General features: G+C 63.7%; 2 protein-coding genes across 3 annotated transcripts; both read right to left on the bottom strand.

Moving 5' to 3' along the window:
- Positions 1–543: 543 nt before the first annotated feature.
- LOC127488557 (testis-specific serine/proline-rich protein) lies at positions 544–5,222 on the bottom strand. The gene is made up of 3 exons (XM_070060256.1): positions 3,686–5,222; positions 1,691–1,790; positions 544–1,148 (listed from the first exon to the last, which is right to left on the bottom strand). The coding sequence occupies exon 1, from the start codon at positions 4,658–4,660 to the stop codon at positions 3,770–3,772; it is 891 nt and encodes a 296-aa protein (XP_069916357.1). The 5' UTR covers positions 4,661–5,222; the 3' UTR covers positions 544–1,148; positions 1,691–1,790; positions 3,686–3,769.
- ST6GALNAC2 (ST6 N-acetylgalactosaminide alpha-2,6-sialyltransferase 2) lies at positions 544–16,725 on the bottom strand. 2 transcript variants are annotated; one of them, XM_070060255.1, is made up of 9 exons: positions 16,602–16,725; positions 12,442–12,502; positions 8,285–8,459; positions 7,681–7,849; positions 7,246–7,384; positions 5,239–5,342; positions 3,686–3,769; positions 1,691–1,790; positions 544–1,148 (listed from the first exon to the last, which is right to left on the bottom strand). In XM_070060255.1, exons 1-9 carry the CDS (start codon positions 16,679–16,681, stop codon positions 981–983), a joined length of 1,080 nt encoding a protein of 359 aa, XP_069916356.1. In that variant the 5' UTR covers positions 16,682–16,725; the 3' UTR covers positions 544–980. The 2 variants fall into 2 exon arrangements, with proteins under 2 accessions (XP_069916356.1, XP_008249121.3); XM_008250899.4 differs by lacking the exon at positions 16,602–16,725 and adding an exon at positions 15,420–15,928.
- Positions 16,726–17,478: the final 753 nt, after the last annotated feature.

Here is a 17,478-nt window from a genome sequence, read left to right as displayed (position 1 = left end):
AACAGAGAGCTGGACTGGAAGAGGAGCAGCCGGGACTAGAACCTGGGGTGCTGGCGCCGCAGGTGGAGGGTTAGCCTAGTGAGCCGCGGTGCCGGCTAAAACCATTTTTTTAAAAAAGATTTTTATTTGAAAGGTGGAGTTACAGTGAGGAGACAGGAAGGTCTTCCGCTGGTTCACTCCCCACATGGCTGGAACTATACCAGTCTGAAGCCAGGAGCTTCTTCAGGTCTCCTACGTGGGTGCAGGGGCCCAAGGGCTGCTTTCCCAGGCCATAGCAGAGAGCTGGATCGGAAATGGAGCAGCCGGGATTCGATCCGGTGCCCACATGGGATGCTGGTGCTGCAGGTGGAGGGGCCCCTAAACCACTTGTGATACAGACCTGTGAGGACACTGCCTACCAGCCAAGTTCAAGTTTATCTGAACTCCTCGTGGGGTAATGGCCGCCTGTTGGAGGCAGGGCGTTGTCTAGTGGGACTTCCTGTCGGGGCAGCACCGCCCCCCACCTGCCTGTGGGCACCCCGCACTCAGCGGCACACAGACAACCACCATCCATCGTTTATTACTCAAGTTAGGCGTGGCCTCTGCCCATTTTGTCGGGTGGAAGTCCGTCTCCATCTCGGGTTCTTGAGAGGTGTCCTCAAAGCTGCTGAGTCGCCTTGGTGTCTGGGCGGTGGGGTGTGCTGCGTCACTGAACCACAGGCCCGGTCACCACTGAGGCCTGGAGTCACCTGGACCGGTGCCGCCCTGAGACACACCTGCCCCTTGCTGGTGAGGGAGAGCTCAGCGGGGCGGTCCATCTTCCCTTGGGTGAGCTGGGGACCAGGTCAGGGGTTCTGCACGGAGCAGGTGTCTGGGTGCAAGGCCACCTCAGTGCCTTCCCTTGGGAGGGAGAGGGTCAAGGGGGTGGAGGTTCCGAGAAAAGGGGCTTTGGGGCTCGTGGGGGGCCAAAGCCAGGGCTCTGCGGGGCTCAGTGCTCGGGCTCAGCGCTGGTACAGCCAGAGGATGCCGGCCTTATGCAGGTCCCTCCACAGCGTGGCTTCCAGGGGCAGGTCGTGGTTTATGTAGAACACCAGTGGCTGCTTTTCCCGGTCAAAATAGTGGTCGGAGTACTTCCAGTAGTCGCTCGTGATGAAGCCGTAGGCACTGACCTGGGCGTGGGGAGCCAGTGCTGGGTCAGTGCGGAGCTGCTGGGAGGCGGCTCAGAAAGGCGTGGCCCCCACCGCCCTCCGGTGGAGTGAGTGAGCAGTGCTTCCCTGCCTTTGCAGCCAGTGGGGAGACCGGCTTGTAGAGGCTGTGAGATGCCTCCCGCGGCAGAGCTGGGAGGGCCTGGCTTCAAGTCAGGAGCAGGCGTGGGGCCAGAGTGGCGCCTGCCTTCAGCTGGGTCAAGGGCCGGGCCTTGAGAACTGCCACTCAGTCTGTCCCCCAGGCTCCTCACAAGGGCCGCCTCGCCCTGCCATCTCTGTGTGTGTGTGTGTGTGTGTAAGGCTAAACGTGCTGCCCCATGCCAGCTCCAAGGTGTGCCCATAGAAGAGTGTTGTTACCGTGCTCCTCTGAGGACTTCACCTTGACTGCCACAGAGGGGCTGCCCCCCCCCCGGGGGGAGGAAAGCAAAGGAAGCCAGCCCTGGGGTGGTCCTGGGGGTCACACCTGGCCCTGCTGCCACAGGCTCCTGAGGCCGAGGCCCTCTTACCTGGTCACAGGTGTGCAGAGCTGTCAGCAGCATGAGGGCCCCGGTACTCGGCATATATAGGTCTCCAAAATTCGTGTTAATCAACTTTGATTTCAAAAACCTGGAAGCAAAAAGACATTAAAACCCGAGACGTGTGGGTCTCACGTGCTAGTGTGACGGTGGTACCTGCGCTACCACCACCATCCAGACTCGCTGGACAGCTGATGGACTGCAGCCCGGGGCCTGCGTTGTGGCACAGCAGGGAAGCCGCCGCAGCGGGTGGCCCCTGCACCCACGTGGGAGACCAGGATGGCACTCCTGGCTCCTGGCTTCGACCCGGCTGCTGTGGCCGTTTGGGGAGTGAGCCCATGGGTGAAAGATAAATACATTTTTTTAAGATTTATTTATTGGAAAGGCAGAGAGAGAAGTCTTCCATCTGCTGGTTCACTCCCCAGATGGCTGCAACAGCCCGAGCTGAGCTGATCCAAAGCCAGGAGCCAGGAGCTTCTTCCGGGTCTCCCATACAGGTTCAGGGCCCAAGGACTCGGGCCATCCTCCACTGCTTTCCCAGGCCACAGCAGAGAGCTGGATCGGAAGTGGAACAGCACCCATATGCGATGCTGGCACTGCAGGCACTGGCTTTACCTGCTATACCACAGCACCTGCCCCATCCCATAAATTTTTTTTATTATTATTTTTGACAGGCAGAGTGGATAGTGAGAGAGACAGAAAGGTCTTCCTTTTGCTGTTGGTTCACCCTCCAATGGCTGCCAAGGCCGGCGCACCGCGCTGATCCGAAACCAGGAGCCAGGTGCTTCTCCTGGTCTCCCAAGGGGTGCAGGGCCCAAGCACCTGGGCCATCCTCCACTGCACTCCCTGGCCATAGCAGAGAGCTGGCCCGGAAGAGGGGCAACCGGGACAGAATCCGGTGCCCCGACCGGGACCAGAACCCAGTGTGCCGGCGCCGCTAGGCGGAGGATTAGCTTAGTGAGCCGCGGCGCCGGCCCCCATCCCATAAATCTTAAAAACAACAAACCACCTCTGACCTTTCTATCCTGACCAGTTCTGTATCTGAGGAAAAAACTCAGTGGGCTGCTAAGTAAATCCATCTTTAATTGAAATAAAACACCCTGGGCTGGTGCTGTGGCCAGTGGGTAAAGCCACAGCCTGCAATGCTGGCATCCCGTATGGGCAGTGATTTAAGCCCAGCTGCTCCACTTCTGATCCAGCTCCCTGCTCAGGCACCTGGGAAGGCAGCGGAGGATGCTCTTGGGCCCCTGCGTCCACATGGGAGACCTGGATGAAGCTCCCGGCTTCGGCCTGGCCCAGCCCCTCGCTGGTGTGGCCATTGGGGAGTGACCCAGCAGCGGGAAGATCTCTCCCTCTCTAACTCTGCCTTTGAAATAAATAAAAACAAAACTGAAAAGCAGGGAGGGAGATGGGGCTGTTTGAGCCCTCGGCTCCTCCCTGGCTCACCTGGGCGGCCGGGCCAGGTTTCCCCGGGATGAGCTCCCTGCTGCTAACAGCCCTACTCCTGCCCCACACCTATGCTCCCCGCTCCTGGCCTGCTCCAGGTGAACAGTGCCTAGTGAAAAACCACCCTGGGGGTCCCGAGTTCCTGTGCACTTGCCGCTGACCCTGTAACACCACCTCCATCAAGGCAGGAAACGCCACGGGGTGCCGGGTCCTCCGCACTGTGAGCTGTGCACCTACCTGCTCCAGCCGGCTTATGGCGTGGGCAGGGAGGAAGGAGAGGACCCCGGGGACCCCCAGGCCCATTCCACCCGCACCTGCTCCAGCCCGCTCAGGGACGGCTGTGCGCCTGGGGGAAAGACGGGAGGACCCCGGGGACACCCCAGGCCCATTCCACCCGCACCTGCTCCAGCCGGCTCAGGGACGGCCCCACAGTGCCTTGGCGTGGGCGGGGAAGAAGGGGAGGACTCCGGGGACTCCCAGGCCCCTGGCACCTCTACGTGGGCGGGGAAGGACGGAGACCACCCCCGCCCCAGGCCCTACCTCTTGGTCACGTAGCTGATGAAAGCCGGGTGGAGCAGCTTGAACTTCCTGGCAGAGGCGTGGGGTCCGAAATAGGCGTCGGGCCTAGGAGCCACGATAGAAGTGCACAGAGCGCCCGCTGCTGTCGAAGGGCAGGCTGGGCAGCGAGGGCAGGGGGAAGGGGCTGGGGCGCCGGCGCGGCAGGGCGCGGCGCGGGCGCGGCTGCGAGTAGTAGCGCGAGAAGGGCGTGTAGAAGGTGGCGGGCAGCACGGACGGCACCACGTGCGGCCGGCAGTGCAGCAGCACCTCGGCGGGCGGGCAGTAGGACAGGGACGAGGGCGGCGTGAACAGGGCGGGCGGCGTCCGGAAGGAGCAGGTGGCCTGCGGGTGGTGCGGCGGCGGGGGCAGCAGCGGGAAGTAGAGCGAGTCCGGCGGCGGCGGCGGCGGCGGCTCCCGCGCGCCGCAGGGCACGGCGCAGGGGGCGCAGCGGCTCAGGGGCAGGGGCGCGGTGGGCGGCTCGAAGAAGGGCGGCTCCTTCAGGAAGCGGGGCACGTAGGGGGCGATGTAGGACGGGATGCCGCGCACCGGCCCGATGTACGAGGCCGAGGGCGCCGGGCTCTGCGAGGGCGAGCGCACGAAGGGCGCGGCGGGCGTGAGCGAGGGGTTCCGCGACAGGGCCTTGAAGCCGGACTGCGAGGGGGACTTGGACGGGGGCGGCGTGGGCAGCTGGCCGCCGCCGCCGCCGCGGGGCACATGCTGGGTGTGGGGGCTGGGCGTCAGCGAGGACGCCCGCGACGACGGCTGCGAGGTGGTGGGGGTGGGCGGGTGGGAGGGCGGCCGGGACGAGGGCCCTCCCCGGGTGGGGGAGGGGGACGGGGCGGAGCCTCCCGAGCTGGCGTATTGCTGCTGGGCGGGAGGGGCGACGATGTTGTTGGAGCGGGACTGGGAGGGGGATTGGGTGGGGGACGGAATGGGGGTGTGGGAGGGGGAGCTCATTGGTGTCGGGGAGGCGTCTGTCCACCCCTCCCGGGGCGCTGCGGGAAGCCTCCCCGGAGCCCAGGCTCGCCCCTGTCACAAAGCCCAGCCCGGTGACAGCAGCACCGCACCGGGCAGCAATTGTTGGGTCATCACTGGGTGGGGGAGGGGAGGGGCCACCACGGGGCGGGGGTGGGAGGTGGCCTGGCCTTTGTGACTTAACCCCTGAGGAATTGTCCTAGAGCCGCAGGGAGGAGGCTCCACGCCAGGCAGCCGCCCCCGGCCCAGGACAGCAGGGCAAGGGAGACAAGGTGCCCTTTGTTCCCAGGACGCTGGGCCTGCGTCTTGGGCCTGGCCTTGCTCTGCCCAGAGCAGTGGGCCAAGCCCTGAGCAGCTGGCTCTGTGACAGGGGAGCCAGGTCCACTCACCCCCTCCAGAAAACTGGCAGCCCACCTCGTGGGACCAGGAGGGTCCCCAGGGGCTAGCAGACAGCATGAGCCCCCACCCCGTGCAGTGCTGAGTGATGCTCCATGACGGGGAGGGGGCGCTTTGGTGCCCCTGCGCCTCCCACTGCTCCCACCGCACGCGGGCCTGCTCACCTGTCTGCTTTATCGGGGCCCTCGGGGACGGGCACTCCTAGAATGGCCGATCTCAGCATCAGGTAGTCACGGATGTCTGAAGGGATGAAGATGTAGCGCAGGTCCTGTGGGGACACAGGGACACAGAGCACCAGGGGCCAAGGCCACGCTGTCTCCCTCCTGCTCAGAGTGGACGCCCCCGCCCCCTCGGTCCTGCCACCCGCGCCCACCAGGGCATCTCCCGAACGTGTCTCAGGTCCTGTGCTGGGGCCAGTGTCTCCCTCCTGCTCAGAGTGGACGCCCCCGCCCCCTCGGTCCTGCCACCCTCGCCCACCAGGGCATCTCCTGAACGTGTCTCAGGTCCTGTGCTGGGGCCAGTGTCTCCCTCCTGCTCAGAGTGGACGCCCCCGCCCCCTCGGTCCTGCCACCCGCACCCACCGGGGCATCTCCCGAACGTGTCTCAGGTCCTGTGCTGGGGCCAGTGTCTCCCTCCTGCTCAGAGTGGACGCCCCCGCCCCCTCGGTCCTGCCACCCGCGCCCACCGGGGCATCTCCCGAACGTGTCTCAGGTCCTGCGCTGGGGCCACTGCACAAGCCCACAGCCTTTGCTGCTTTCCTCCAAGAGGGCCTCGACTGCATGGAATTCTTTAATAAACGGGAGTGGAGGTGGCAGCGTGGACCACCTGGGGACCCTCCAGGAGCCGGTGGCCAGGAAGCCATCAGGCCTGCAGGTGCAGCTCCCTGCCCGAGAGCCCCAGAGCCAAAACCACTCTGCTGAGCTGCTCCCAGATTGCTCGGCCAGTGAGACTGAGACGACACACGTGTTGTGTGTGCAGTTTCCCGTTCTGAGCCGCACGCCGTGATGGGTACTGTGGCCGCCCCAGAAAGCAAGCCGCCTTGTTTCGCGCGCTCAGGGGCTAAGAGAGGTTCAACCGTGAGGACTCAGAGAGCCGACCCTGTGGCCAGGACATCTCTGGGTGCCCGGGGTCAGGAAGCGCTGGAACCCCCTCCCCCGGTGCTTCCTCACCCTGCACGTGGCACTCAGAGTTGATGACGGAGCCGGGGGATTATGGCGACTGGGGTTGCTTTGGCAGAGCCCTGAGCTGGAAGACAGGACTCCGGGGCGGTCTCCTCCCGGGAAGCCCGGCTTCCTAACAGGGCTGTCGGGGGCACCCTAAGAAGCCACCCACTGTTCCCTTGGTGGGCAGTGCAGGCAAACGGAGCCCGGTGGTCACAGGGGCGTGGACCTTGATGATTCTCGCGTGGGGGCCGTGGCCACTTTCCTGAACCTCTCGGTGTGTCTGCGCTGCCACCTGATGTCTGCTAGGACGGCCCTGGCCCTGGCCCTGCCCTCTACCAAGCTGGGGACAGAGGAGGCAGGGAGTAGCTCCCCCCCCCCCCCCAGCACTGGCCACGGCCGGCCGATTGCCCCAGGGAACGTGGGCTCTGAGAGAGGCAGCCCCGACTGGATCCTGGCCCTGCCCCTTGCCGCTGACTTGGGGAAAGAAAGGGCACGGAGGGGCCGGTGCTAGGGCGCGGTGGGTTAAGCCGGCTTCCCACTTGGGCACCCGTTTGAGTCCCGGTTGCTCCATTTCAGATCCAACTCTGCTTATGGGGCCTGGGAAAGCAGTGAAGGATGCCCCAGGACCTTGGGCCCTGCCACCCATGTGGGAGACCCAGATGGAGTTGTGGGAGCCTGGTTCAGACCACCCCAGTCCTGGCTGTCACGACCATTTGGGGAGTGGACCAGTGGGTGGAAGATCTCTCTCTCTCTCTCTGACTTTCAAATAAAATAAATCTTGAAAAAACAAAAGGGCACCAAGCTGTAAGGGGGTAGACGCGGTGCCACTCCAGGGCCTGGCACGTGAGCGGTCAGTGAGCAGGAACCTTTGGCCTCCCACACCCTGAGGAGTCCTGGGCCACCCGAGCCCGTGGGGCGGCCCTGGCCAGAGCCTCCTCCTGGGTCCGGGGCGTGTGTGCCCCGGGGCCCGCCCCACCGAGGGGGCCCGACACCGGCTGGAGGCCTCACCTGTCCTTGGGGCACAGAGGTGAAGCCCAGGCGCCAGTAGGTGTACAGCGAGTTCTTCATGGTGTTCACCGTGAAGCCGTAGAAGGAGGTCTTGGCGCCCACGTCGTGCTCAAAGCCTTCAACCACGGCACCGTTGAGCCTGCGTCCGAGAGAGGCGCCCGCGTCTCCGCAGCCCGGCCTCGCCTGTGCCCGCGGCGGGGCCTGTGCCCCGCTGCCTGCCCGATCCCCAGCCCTCGAGGGCCGTTCTGGGAACGGCTCGGCCACGGCTGCTCGCCTGCAACACCTGTGCTCCGTCCTCAGGGCCTGGGTCCCTTGGTGCCCGTTGCATCTGCAGCCGGTGCTGCCTGGGCCCCACGGTCCCCACACAGACACCCCCAGGGCTCTCTCTGCCAGGGCTCCCTCCCACCTCGCCCCACCCCGCCCCGCCCCACGCACCTGAACACAAAGTTGTGGGCGTCGATGTTGCGACCCTGGCGAGACCCGTTCAGGATGCCTCCGTTACCCACCACGGCACACCGGATACAGGGGCGTGGCAGGTCCCCAGGGGCAGCAAACAGCTCTGCGCTCTCCGAGCTGTTCAGGAGGTTCAGGGTGGAGGTGATGGCTGTGGGGGAGGGGAGCAGGCGGGGGGGGGGGGCATGAGGAGTGCCCTGTCCGCCGGTGCCACACACAGGGTGTTCCGGAGACTGGGCTGGTGTCCCGCCTCACCTGAGGTCTGACCCGGCCCCTCGCAAGCAGCACAGAGCGCAGGAGGAAATGGGGGTGGCAACGGGGAGGGGTCTTGGCCTTAGGAACCTGAATGATTTGCCCCAAAGGAAAGAACTCCAGGAAGGGGTGGGTGGGAGCAGCTATGGGCCCAGGTGCGGCCGCAGCCAGAGCCCCTGTCCTGGCCACTGCTGGACGCTGGAGTCTGCATGCCAGGGCAGCCCCAGGGTGGCCAGAGCCGCCGCGCCCTCTCCCCCCTCTAGCTCGTGCTTGGAAGGAGACCTGGCCCAGCCCAGAACAGGAAGAGGGGACCTTGGAGGCGGGAGGGGCTGACCTTGGCGAGAGAGGTTCTGCCAGCCGTAGGGGGCCTTGTGCCGGCTCAGGCTGTCCCAGAGCTCCGGGCCCAGGAGCCCCCCCCACAGCAGCACAGGGGCCGAGAGGTTGAAGAGGCCGCGGAAGTGCCGGTGCTGCTGGATGGCCTGGCGAAGCGGGCGTGGGCAGGCGTGGCCCTGCGGGCAAGACGGCAGAGGACTGAGCACTGCGGGGGGGGGGGGGGGGGGGACACCGACTCCACACAGGGTTGAGAGGAAGAGCTGCCTTCCCACCCCCAGCCTGCACACCAAGTTGGCCTGTGGTCCAGCACCCTGGGCAGGAGTGGGGGGGTGTGGTCCAGCACCCTGGGCAGGAGTGGGGGGGTGTGGTCCAGCACCCTGGGCAGGAGTGGGGGTGTGTGGTCCAGCACCCTGGGCAGGAGTGGAGGGGTGTGGTCCAGCACCCTGGGCAGGAGTGGAGGGGTGTGGTCCAGCACCCTGGGCCGGGGTGGGGGTCTGAGAACTTTCTAGATGTAGCCCAGGGCGTCCAGCCCTTCCTGTCCTGCATGCCACGTGCCCACAGCCTGATGGCTCTGGCCAAGTCCTCCTCCGCCTCACGCTTGCGCCAACCCCAGGGCCGTTGTCTGGTGCCGGGGCCTGGGCCGCAAGGGCCCTGTGGTTGGAGGCGTGTGGGCCTGGGTGCCCTTCTCAGCCCCGGCAGTGCTCGCCAGGCTCCGCGTGTGGGCAGGCGTGGGAAGGCTGGTGCTCCTGTGGGCTGCACAGTGTCCCCCCGCAATCCTGTCCTCCTAGCACGTGGCCTCACTGCAGGCGCAGGTGAGCTCCCGTCGGGTGAGGCTGGGCCTAACCCCACGGACTCGTGTCCTTTAAGGGAGCAGAGACCCGAGTGAGGCGGAGGCGGGAGAGAGGCCATGGCCCGGGTGGAGGCGGGGTGGGGACCCGGCTTCCCCAGTGGCTTCTGGGAGGAAGGCGCAGAGCCGACGGAGCGTCCATTTCAGTTGCGTTCAGTCCCCCGGTCTGCGGTCACGGCTCCGGCCGCCGCAGGAAGTGAACACAGCATTTCTGCACTCGGGCCCCCGCTGCCTGCCACCCCAACCACGCCAGCTCTCGCACAGCCGGCCCGGGCCCTTTGAATGGGGCTCTTTGTTCAGCCGTTAGCCTGATCAAAGGACGAGGCAGGAAGCGGCTGCTCAGCCATGGCTGCCGTAATGAGAAACATGAGTGCCTCAAACTCGCCACGCTATGCCAGACTGTTCAATCGCAGCCACAGGGCGGGCGGGGGACTGCGCCGGGAGCCACAACACGGAGAGCATTGTGGGGGTCGGGGGCTTGGCCCAGAACCCAAATCCAGCGCCCCGGGGCCCTGCCCAGCTCCAGCATCCTGTGAACGCAGACGCCGGGAGGCAGCGGTGCCGGCTCTAGGAACGGGGTTCCGACGTGGAAGAGCCGGCTCGAGCTCCTGTTCCCCACTTCAGCCCCCGCCCAAAACCTACGTGCAGGGGAGCGAAGCCCACACACGGAAGCTCTGTCTATCTCTCTGCCTCCTAAAGATACACAGTGCTTATGCATAAAACCAGAGGTAGGAACTTGAGGAACACGGAGGCGCTGTTTCACGGCTAAGAAACAGACTACTACCCCGACCTGGCCTTGACCTTGGAAATGACTCGCTTGGGAAGTGGGCGTTGGAAGCAGCCACTCGCGGTGAAGGGGACGTCTGGACCACATGTGCTGGAGACGGCAGGCGTGCGGGCGGCCGTGCTGTTCGTGAATTACTGCGCGGTCATTCGGCTGGCTTTAGTTTTCCGCACTCACCTATGTCCCCACAGACAAAAGCACTTGGAAGCAAATGCGACACATGTACGATGTTGCGGGCAAGCTGACATGTTCCAAGTGGGCGTTACAGCAGACTGGGCTCTAGGGTCTCACTGTTGCGCTGGGCACAGGGGGGTTGTCCGGGCCTCTCTAGGGAACTCCGGGAGGAAAACCTTCAAGTCTCCTCTGTGCAGACCGCGCTTCGACTTGGCCACCTGCCTTGCTCTTTGCATGGAGGTGGTGGCAAAGTTTCCTTTTTAGCCTCGGCCACTGGGAAGCTCACAGCCAGCTCCAGGGCAGGACTCTTCCACTCTGTGGCACCGTTTTCATGCACTGGTCCAGCATTGTCTTATTTCCCTATCTTTATTTTTATTCTATTCCCACCCGTTTTGTCCGATTTTGGTTTTGCCTTGTTGTTTGCAGTATATCTGAAGTCACCTCAAGCCACCATGTTTAGCCTGGCTGGGGAGAAAGGACTTTGGGAAACTTGGATGACCTGGTCCAAGCACTCAGGAGACGCTCGAGGCCTCTCTGTTCTCCAGATGGCCCCCCACACCTGTCCAGGGCCACCTGCTGTCTGCTCGGCCATCACGAAGGTCTCCCTGTGGTGTAATGAGAAGGCCATGCCAAGATGGCTGCTGGCAACGGAAACTGCCTGGCAACAGGCTGTGATTGGATGGCTTTGGAAACCACATGACAACAGAGCCTGCCTGGCAACAGGCTGTGATTGGATGGCTTCGGAAACTGCCTGGCAACAGGCTGTGATTGGTTAGGGCATAGACTGCCCCTTGCCTGCCTTGGCTATATAAGCTGCTGTACCAACTGAAATAAACGAGTCTGCAGGCTGCTGCCTCTGGCCCACTTTCACCCAGCTCCCGGGGTCTGTGTGGTGGCCCCGTGCCTCTTGCCCCCACCACGCTCCTCCTCTCAGAACAAATCCACTCAACACCGCCCAAGCAGCAAAGTCTCCCTGAGGCTCAGATCCTTTCTTGGGCACTGAAGTGTGCATGCATTTATTTGCCTTTTAAGATTTATTTTCTTGAAAGGCAGAGTTGACAGAAAGGGAGGGAGAGAGAGAGGGACCCTCCCTCTGCTGGTTCACTTCCCAGATGCCTGCAATAGCTGGGAGCTCCACCTGGGTCTCCCATGTGGGTGGCAGGAACCCAGGCGCTTGGGCCACCCTCTGCCGCCTCCCAGGGCGCACATCGGCAAGAAGCTGGACGGGGAGCAGGGTAGCTAGGACTCAGTCCCAGGCACTCTGATGCAGGTGTGGGCGTCCCCTGGGCAGCTTTCCTCACTGTGCCGCAACACCTGTCCTCCAAGCTCTCCCTAATCCACCATGACACAGACAGCGGGCGCACAGTGGCTCAGAGCCAAGGTCAGGGTCAGCGGGAGGCTCACTCCCAGCACCCATGTGACCTCTGTGTGATCCTGAGTGGCGCCTGCCTTCTCTGTGCCTCTGTTCATCTATAAGAACTAAGCCTCCTCCTGGGGTTGCCGGGAGCTTCAAGGGCAGAATACAGCTCGAGAGCTGTGGGTTGGTTGGGTTTGGTGTCACGGCACAGCAGGTCCAACCATGGGCATCCCAAAGCAGAGCTCTGGGTCAGACCCTGGCTGCTCCGCTTCTGATCCAGCCCCCTGCTGTGGCCTGGGAAGGCAGTGGAAGATGCCCAGTGCTTGGGCCCTGCACCCACGTGGGAGACCCAGATGATGTTCTGGGCTCCTGGCTTCAGCTTGAGCCACCCCTTGCTGTTGCAGCCATTTGGGGAATGAACCAGCAGATAGAAAATCAATCTCTCTCTCTCTCTCTCTCTCTCTCTCTCTCCCTCCCTCCCTCCCTCCCTCTCTGTCATCCAGCCTTGCAAATAAATAAATAAAAGAAATTTAAGAAAAATAAACAAATAGATAAAAGACAATGTGAATTTGTTTTTGAAATAAAAAGCCCCCCACCCCCAGGTCAAGGCCGGCTGTTGTTCAAGGCTACGGAGCAGGGCCCAGAACACCCTCAAAGGCTCTGGAAACTGCGCCACATCCTCCCAGGGCTGGGAGCTCACTCCTCGGTGAGCAGTGGAAATGTGGCTTTATAGTAACAAGAAGCCTTGGGGAGTATGGTGTAAAATTCAGGGGACTAAATTTTAAAGGTAAAATCTTGTTCATCCTTGTCTGCTGCCGGGTTTCAGGAGGGCCTGGCAGTCGGCCGTGGAGCCCCGAGCCCACAGCTGCCCAGCCCTGAGCATGGGGTGTGTGTGTGTGTGTGTGTGTGTGTGTGTCTGGGAATCTCCCGGGAATGTTCTTGTTTGCCCTCCTCCCCTCTCCCTTAAGCACTGCCACAGAGCGGCCAGCCACGTACCTTTCTGGTCCCAAAGTTCAGGGTGTTGAGTCGAAAGCTCCCCCGGGATAGCGTGGTGTTCCTGTGGGAGGAGGTAGAAGTGAATTGGGGGACCCCTGGACCCCCGCAGCCAGCCCTGGGGTGGACAGAAACCATTTGGGACCCAAAGGGTTTCTGTTCTTTGGATCGTTCTACCTCCAGGCTCTGATTGTAGCCCATGTCTTCCTTTTTTTTTTTTTTTTTTTACAGGCAGAGTTAGACAGTGAGAGAGAGACAGAGAGAAAGGTCTTCCTTCCGTTGGTTCACCCCCCAAATGGCCGCTACAGATGTGCCAATCTGAAGCCAGGAGCCAAGTGCTTCCTCCTGGTCTCCCATACGGGTGCAGGGCCCAAGCACTCGGACCATCCTCCACTGCCCTCCCAGGCCACAGCAGAGAGCTGGCCTGGAAGAGGGGCAACCGGGACAGAATCCGGCGCCCTGACCGGGACTAGAACCCGGTGTGCTGCCACCGCAAGGTGGAGGATTAGCCTAGTGAGCCGTGGCACCGGCCGCAGCCCATGTATTTCTAGACACACACAAGACAGTCGCTCTACCAGCCCCAGAAACGCAGGAGAAGTCAGCCCTCAGCGAGAGGCAGAAAGAGGGGGTCTCCCAGACAGTGGCTGGGGGATAGGGAAGCCTACCACAGGAAGGGCAGCCAGCCCCCCGGAATTCGGCCATGTGAGGGGCCTCCGGCCAAGCCCCAGAGCTGGGTGCCAGGTCTTAGACGACCCCTCCCCCTCCCCCTTTGCGGGGCTGCTCCTGGTCAGGGGTGTGGCTCTGCCACCTGCCAGCGCTGGGCTGCTTAGACAACCTTTCTGCTTGGGACAACCGGGAGGGTGGCCGAGGAAGGTCCACGGAGTCTGCCCTGCCCCCTAGATGTTAGCTGTGGCGGGTGGTGGTGGTGCGTGGGGAAGCAGGGAGAGGGCTGACGTCACTGCCCACTCCTCACAATTCCCAGGTGTGTGGGGGGAAACAGGAAGGAAGGAACGGGGACCCAGCCCATCCAAAGAATGGCCAGGCTGCTCCCAGACCCCGTCCTCACCTGGGCAGCCACCAGGGGGCAGGAGGGCTCGGGACCGGCAGGTTGGCAGAGACAGGCAGGCCTCCCCCGCTGTCTTCTAGGCTCTGACATGGGGAGGTGGGGGGGAGGGGGCAGGGAGCCTGGATCTGCCCCCCTTTGTTTCCTGAGAAGCCCATGGGAGCAGCCTGGATGACCCTTTCCGCCCCTCTCCCCCCCCCCCCCCCAGAATCCTGCAGTCCCTCCCTTGAGGATGCACGGGGCCAGGCCCCCGGGACAACACCCACGCGCCCACCCACAGGCTCACATGTGGGTCCCACCTCCCCCACCAGGTGAGTCAAGGGGCAGACATGAGGGGGTCGCTGCAGGCCAGTTGTTGCCCCCCACCCCCACCCCCGTTCAGTTAATCCCGCACGGATTCTCCCGCACGGAGCTGTGGCCTGGGAGCCTGCAGGTGTGGCCGGCTTTGTCCCAGCCCGCCCTCTCAGGAACCCAGGTGTTTCCAGTTACCTGCCAGGGCACCTGGGGCGGGGGGGGGGGAGGGACTCCGGGAAGTTGGACCAGCCCGGGAGAAAACAGGACAAAGGGCTGCATTTTTCATAGAACTAAACCTACTCAGCTCAGAGTCCCAGTGAGGCCTGTCCTAAAATGTCCTTACAAAAGTCCTGCTGGGTCTGTGCTATGCGGATCCTCAGGCCTCCCCCTGGTTCAGAGGAAAATGGATCGTGTCTTTGCGGGTCTACAGGTGTGGGGACCACTCATCCAGGTTCTTCTGCGAGTGGGTTCCACCACAACCTGCAGTAACGGCCCACTCCTCAGGCCCCACCCCCCTGCACAAGTCCCTGGAGGGTGGGGGGGGGGTCACACAGCCTGCACCTGCAGGCTCCAGGCCCCTCCCACTTCTCTCCAGGACTAAACACCCCCACCCCGCCCCCTGCTCACACCAGACCCCTGCAGGTGGGCCCTGCTGCCACGTGCCCCCTGGGCTCCAAGCTGCAGCACAAATATGATTTCTGAGTCAGATTTGAAAAAGGTGAAAGATTTATATTAAAGAAAAAAACAAGAAAGAAACACCTCTGTTGAGATACAATAGGCATAGAGCAAGCCCCCTGAAGGGTATGAGGGACGTTTAAAGGATGTGTACTTTAAGTTTGTGTAAGCATCTTTACATAAAGTTGACAGGGAGCGCCCCTCCCCCTTTCTCAATGCCGTCCCCTCTCCCAGGCCTCTTTATTATGCCAGCTTCGGGTGTCACACCAGGTCCCTCCGTGGGGACGCACTCCCAGGCTCCCTGGCGCCGGGCCCCTGCTGGCCAGCTCTGTGCCCTGATTCCACCTGGTCTTCAGCCAGCGGATGCCAGCTTGGTTTTCAGAGCGTTCTGGGGAGTGCGCAGTGGGGGCACAGGTGGGGAACCCGGCATGGAAGGGCCTGGTGATCTGCATCCCCAAGTGCAGCTAAGTCGCGGGGAGCCACCCCTCGCCAAAGGCAGGCTCTCAGGTTTCCCCCTGTTGCGCACAAAGAAAGGAGGGTGCCCCGGGCCAGCCGGAGGAAGCGCCGCGCAGGGGCGCAGACTGGGTGGGGGGCGGGGGGCCGGGACCCAGATCCGGCTCCCGTGCCCCTCGGATCCCACAGCCGATCACTCGGAGGCCAGGGAGGAGGTAGCCTGGCCACCGCCCCGTTGGAAACCCGGGCGCCTGGGTCCTTGCCCAAAACTTAAGAGTCTGAAAAAGTGCGACTTCCCGAAGGCGCCCGCGCGGGGGTGGGGTGGGGTGGGGTTGAGGAACAGTGCAAGAACCCAGGAACCGTCTCGATCAGACTCAGGTGGCCGGGCCAGACTCCGACAGCAAAAGGCGCATCTGCTCAGACCCGGGGAACAATGAGCGGCTCGCCGGGCGCAGGGCGGGTCCCCACGGCGCAAGGTGCCCGCCGCAGCCCCTACCTGGCTTGGGCTCCGGGGCTGGGGTGCGGCTCCAGCGCCGAGTACAGGACGACGAGGAGCCCCGAGCCGGCCGCCCAGAGCAGCAGCAGCCAGCGGAGACGGCCGCGCGGGGGCTCCATGTAGCCCCGGCCCGCGGGCGCCCGTCCGCCGCCTGGCCGGGACGAGAGAAGAGGCCCGGGTGGGGCGGGCCGGGAGCGGCTTTGCCGGGGCCGCCCAGCCGCCCCCGCCGCTCGCCGGACGTCGCCGCGCTCCGGGGCGCTGGGCTGCGGGGTTGGGGAACGGCGCGCGCCCCCGGCGCTGTCCCGTGCCCTGGGCACCTCGACGGCGGCCACGCTCCCGCCGGCGCTCGGACCAGCGCCGCCCGCCAGCCAGGGGCGAGCCGCGCGCCTTCCCCGTAAGGTTCAGGGCGGGGACTTGCGGGCCGGGCAGCGGGCGGGACGCGGGGAGACGCCGCCACCTGCCGCGTTGGCTGCGCACTGCGCGCTACGGGACCGGCTCCAGGGTTCTGGACGCCCGGGGCAGGTGGGCGGCAGCCGGGAAGCGCCCTGCCCTGCTCCCCTCCCCTCGGAAAGTCTCTAGCGCCTGGCACTGGCGCCTCGGGCGGGCGCGTCCCCAGCTGCGGCTGTCATCCTCCGCTTTGGTGACCACGCGGGGCGGTCAGGCCCCCAAACCTCATTGCCTCTGTTACAGAGCAGGCCATGCCGGAGCCCTCAGCTGCGGAGAGACCTCCCGTGGGGTCCAGCGGGCAGGGAGGGCTGCGCTCCGGCCGTGAGCAGAGCCCCCGTACGCGGGAGCTGATGGGGTGGCCCGCCAAGGGCAGTGTCCAGGATCTAGACTCGAAGAAGCCGTGAGATACCCCCGACCTTCGGAGGGCCGCCGGCCCCTCTGCTTTCTGCTCCCCTCTGGGTGCACAACAGGTTTTTGCCCCAAGGGAGGGCTTTCCCGCAAAGCTACCTGGGGCCTGCACCTGTGGCCAGGAAGGGGTCACTCGGGGTCAGCGTGGGCCAGGCCTTTGCTTTTCTCCAAGATGGCTAAGCAGAGCCAGAGCCCCCTTGCTTTCCCACTGATGGGTGCGGTGGAAATTTTCTGTCTCTCTCTCTCTCTCTCTCCAAAAGGCAGAGTTACAGGGAGACAGATCTTTCATCTGCTGGTTCACTGCCCCGGACTCCACCCCAGACTCACATGGGTGGCAGGGGCCCAAGCCCGTGGGCCACCTCCTGCTGCTTTCCTTGGGAGCAGCCAGGACTCCAAATGGCACCCATGTGGGATGCTGGCGTTGCAAGCAGACTTCCATTTCATTTCTTAAATATATATATATATATATATATATATAACTTATTTGAAAGAGTTATACACACACACACACACACGTGCGCAGACAGAAGGGAGATCTTCCCAGGCCATTAGAAGGGCACTGGATCGGACATGGGTCAGCCAGGATGTGAACCAGAGCCCTTATGGAATGGCCACCTCCCCAGTAGTGGCTTTGCCCCTGCGCCACGGCGCTGGCCCCTGGTTTCCACTGTAACCCTCGCGGGTGTCACTTGCCATAATGCCTGTGGTTGTGACTCGGGCTTCGCGCATCGCGTTCTCAGCTTCCTCCATGGTGCGCAGGGCCTCAGCCCCTCCCTCTCCCTCAGCCTGCAGCCCCGCCGTTCAGCGGGGACCCCACCTTCCACGTCATGGAGACAGTGGGGGTCCCTGGTAATTCATTCGGCTGTCCGTCTCCAGCCCCGCAGAGGTCTGGCAGCTCCTCCCTGCCTGGACTCTGGCCTCTTCTCCCACGCGGGATTGACCCCATCCGTGTCGATGAGCGCGGTCCGCCTCCAGCACAGCCACCGAGCTCCGTCCATCTCCTGGACTTCCCATGCCTCCCGTCCCCAGCTTCCCAGGGCCCCCAGCCTCTCCTCGGCTCCACCTCCTCCCAGGTGCCTGCTGGCCCTCAGCAGTTCTCATTCTTCCCCACGTGCACCCCTCCCCCACTGAGCTCTCTCCACTAACCCAGGTTCTCCTGGTCTTGGCTCTCTGCCCAGCAAACCTCCCCATGGGCACCTGCCGT

This window comes from Oryctolagus cuniculus, chromosome 17 (genome assembly GCF_964237555.1).
Source record: "Oryctolagus cuniculus chromosome 17, mOryCun1.1, whole genome shotgun sequence".
NCBI lineage: Eukaryota > Metazoa > Chordata > Mammalia > Lagomorpha > Leporidae > Oryctolagus > Oryctolagus cuniculus.
This window is presented reverse-complemented; position numbering and strand designations above follow the sequence as displayed.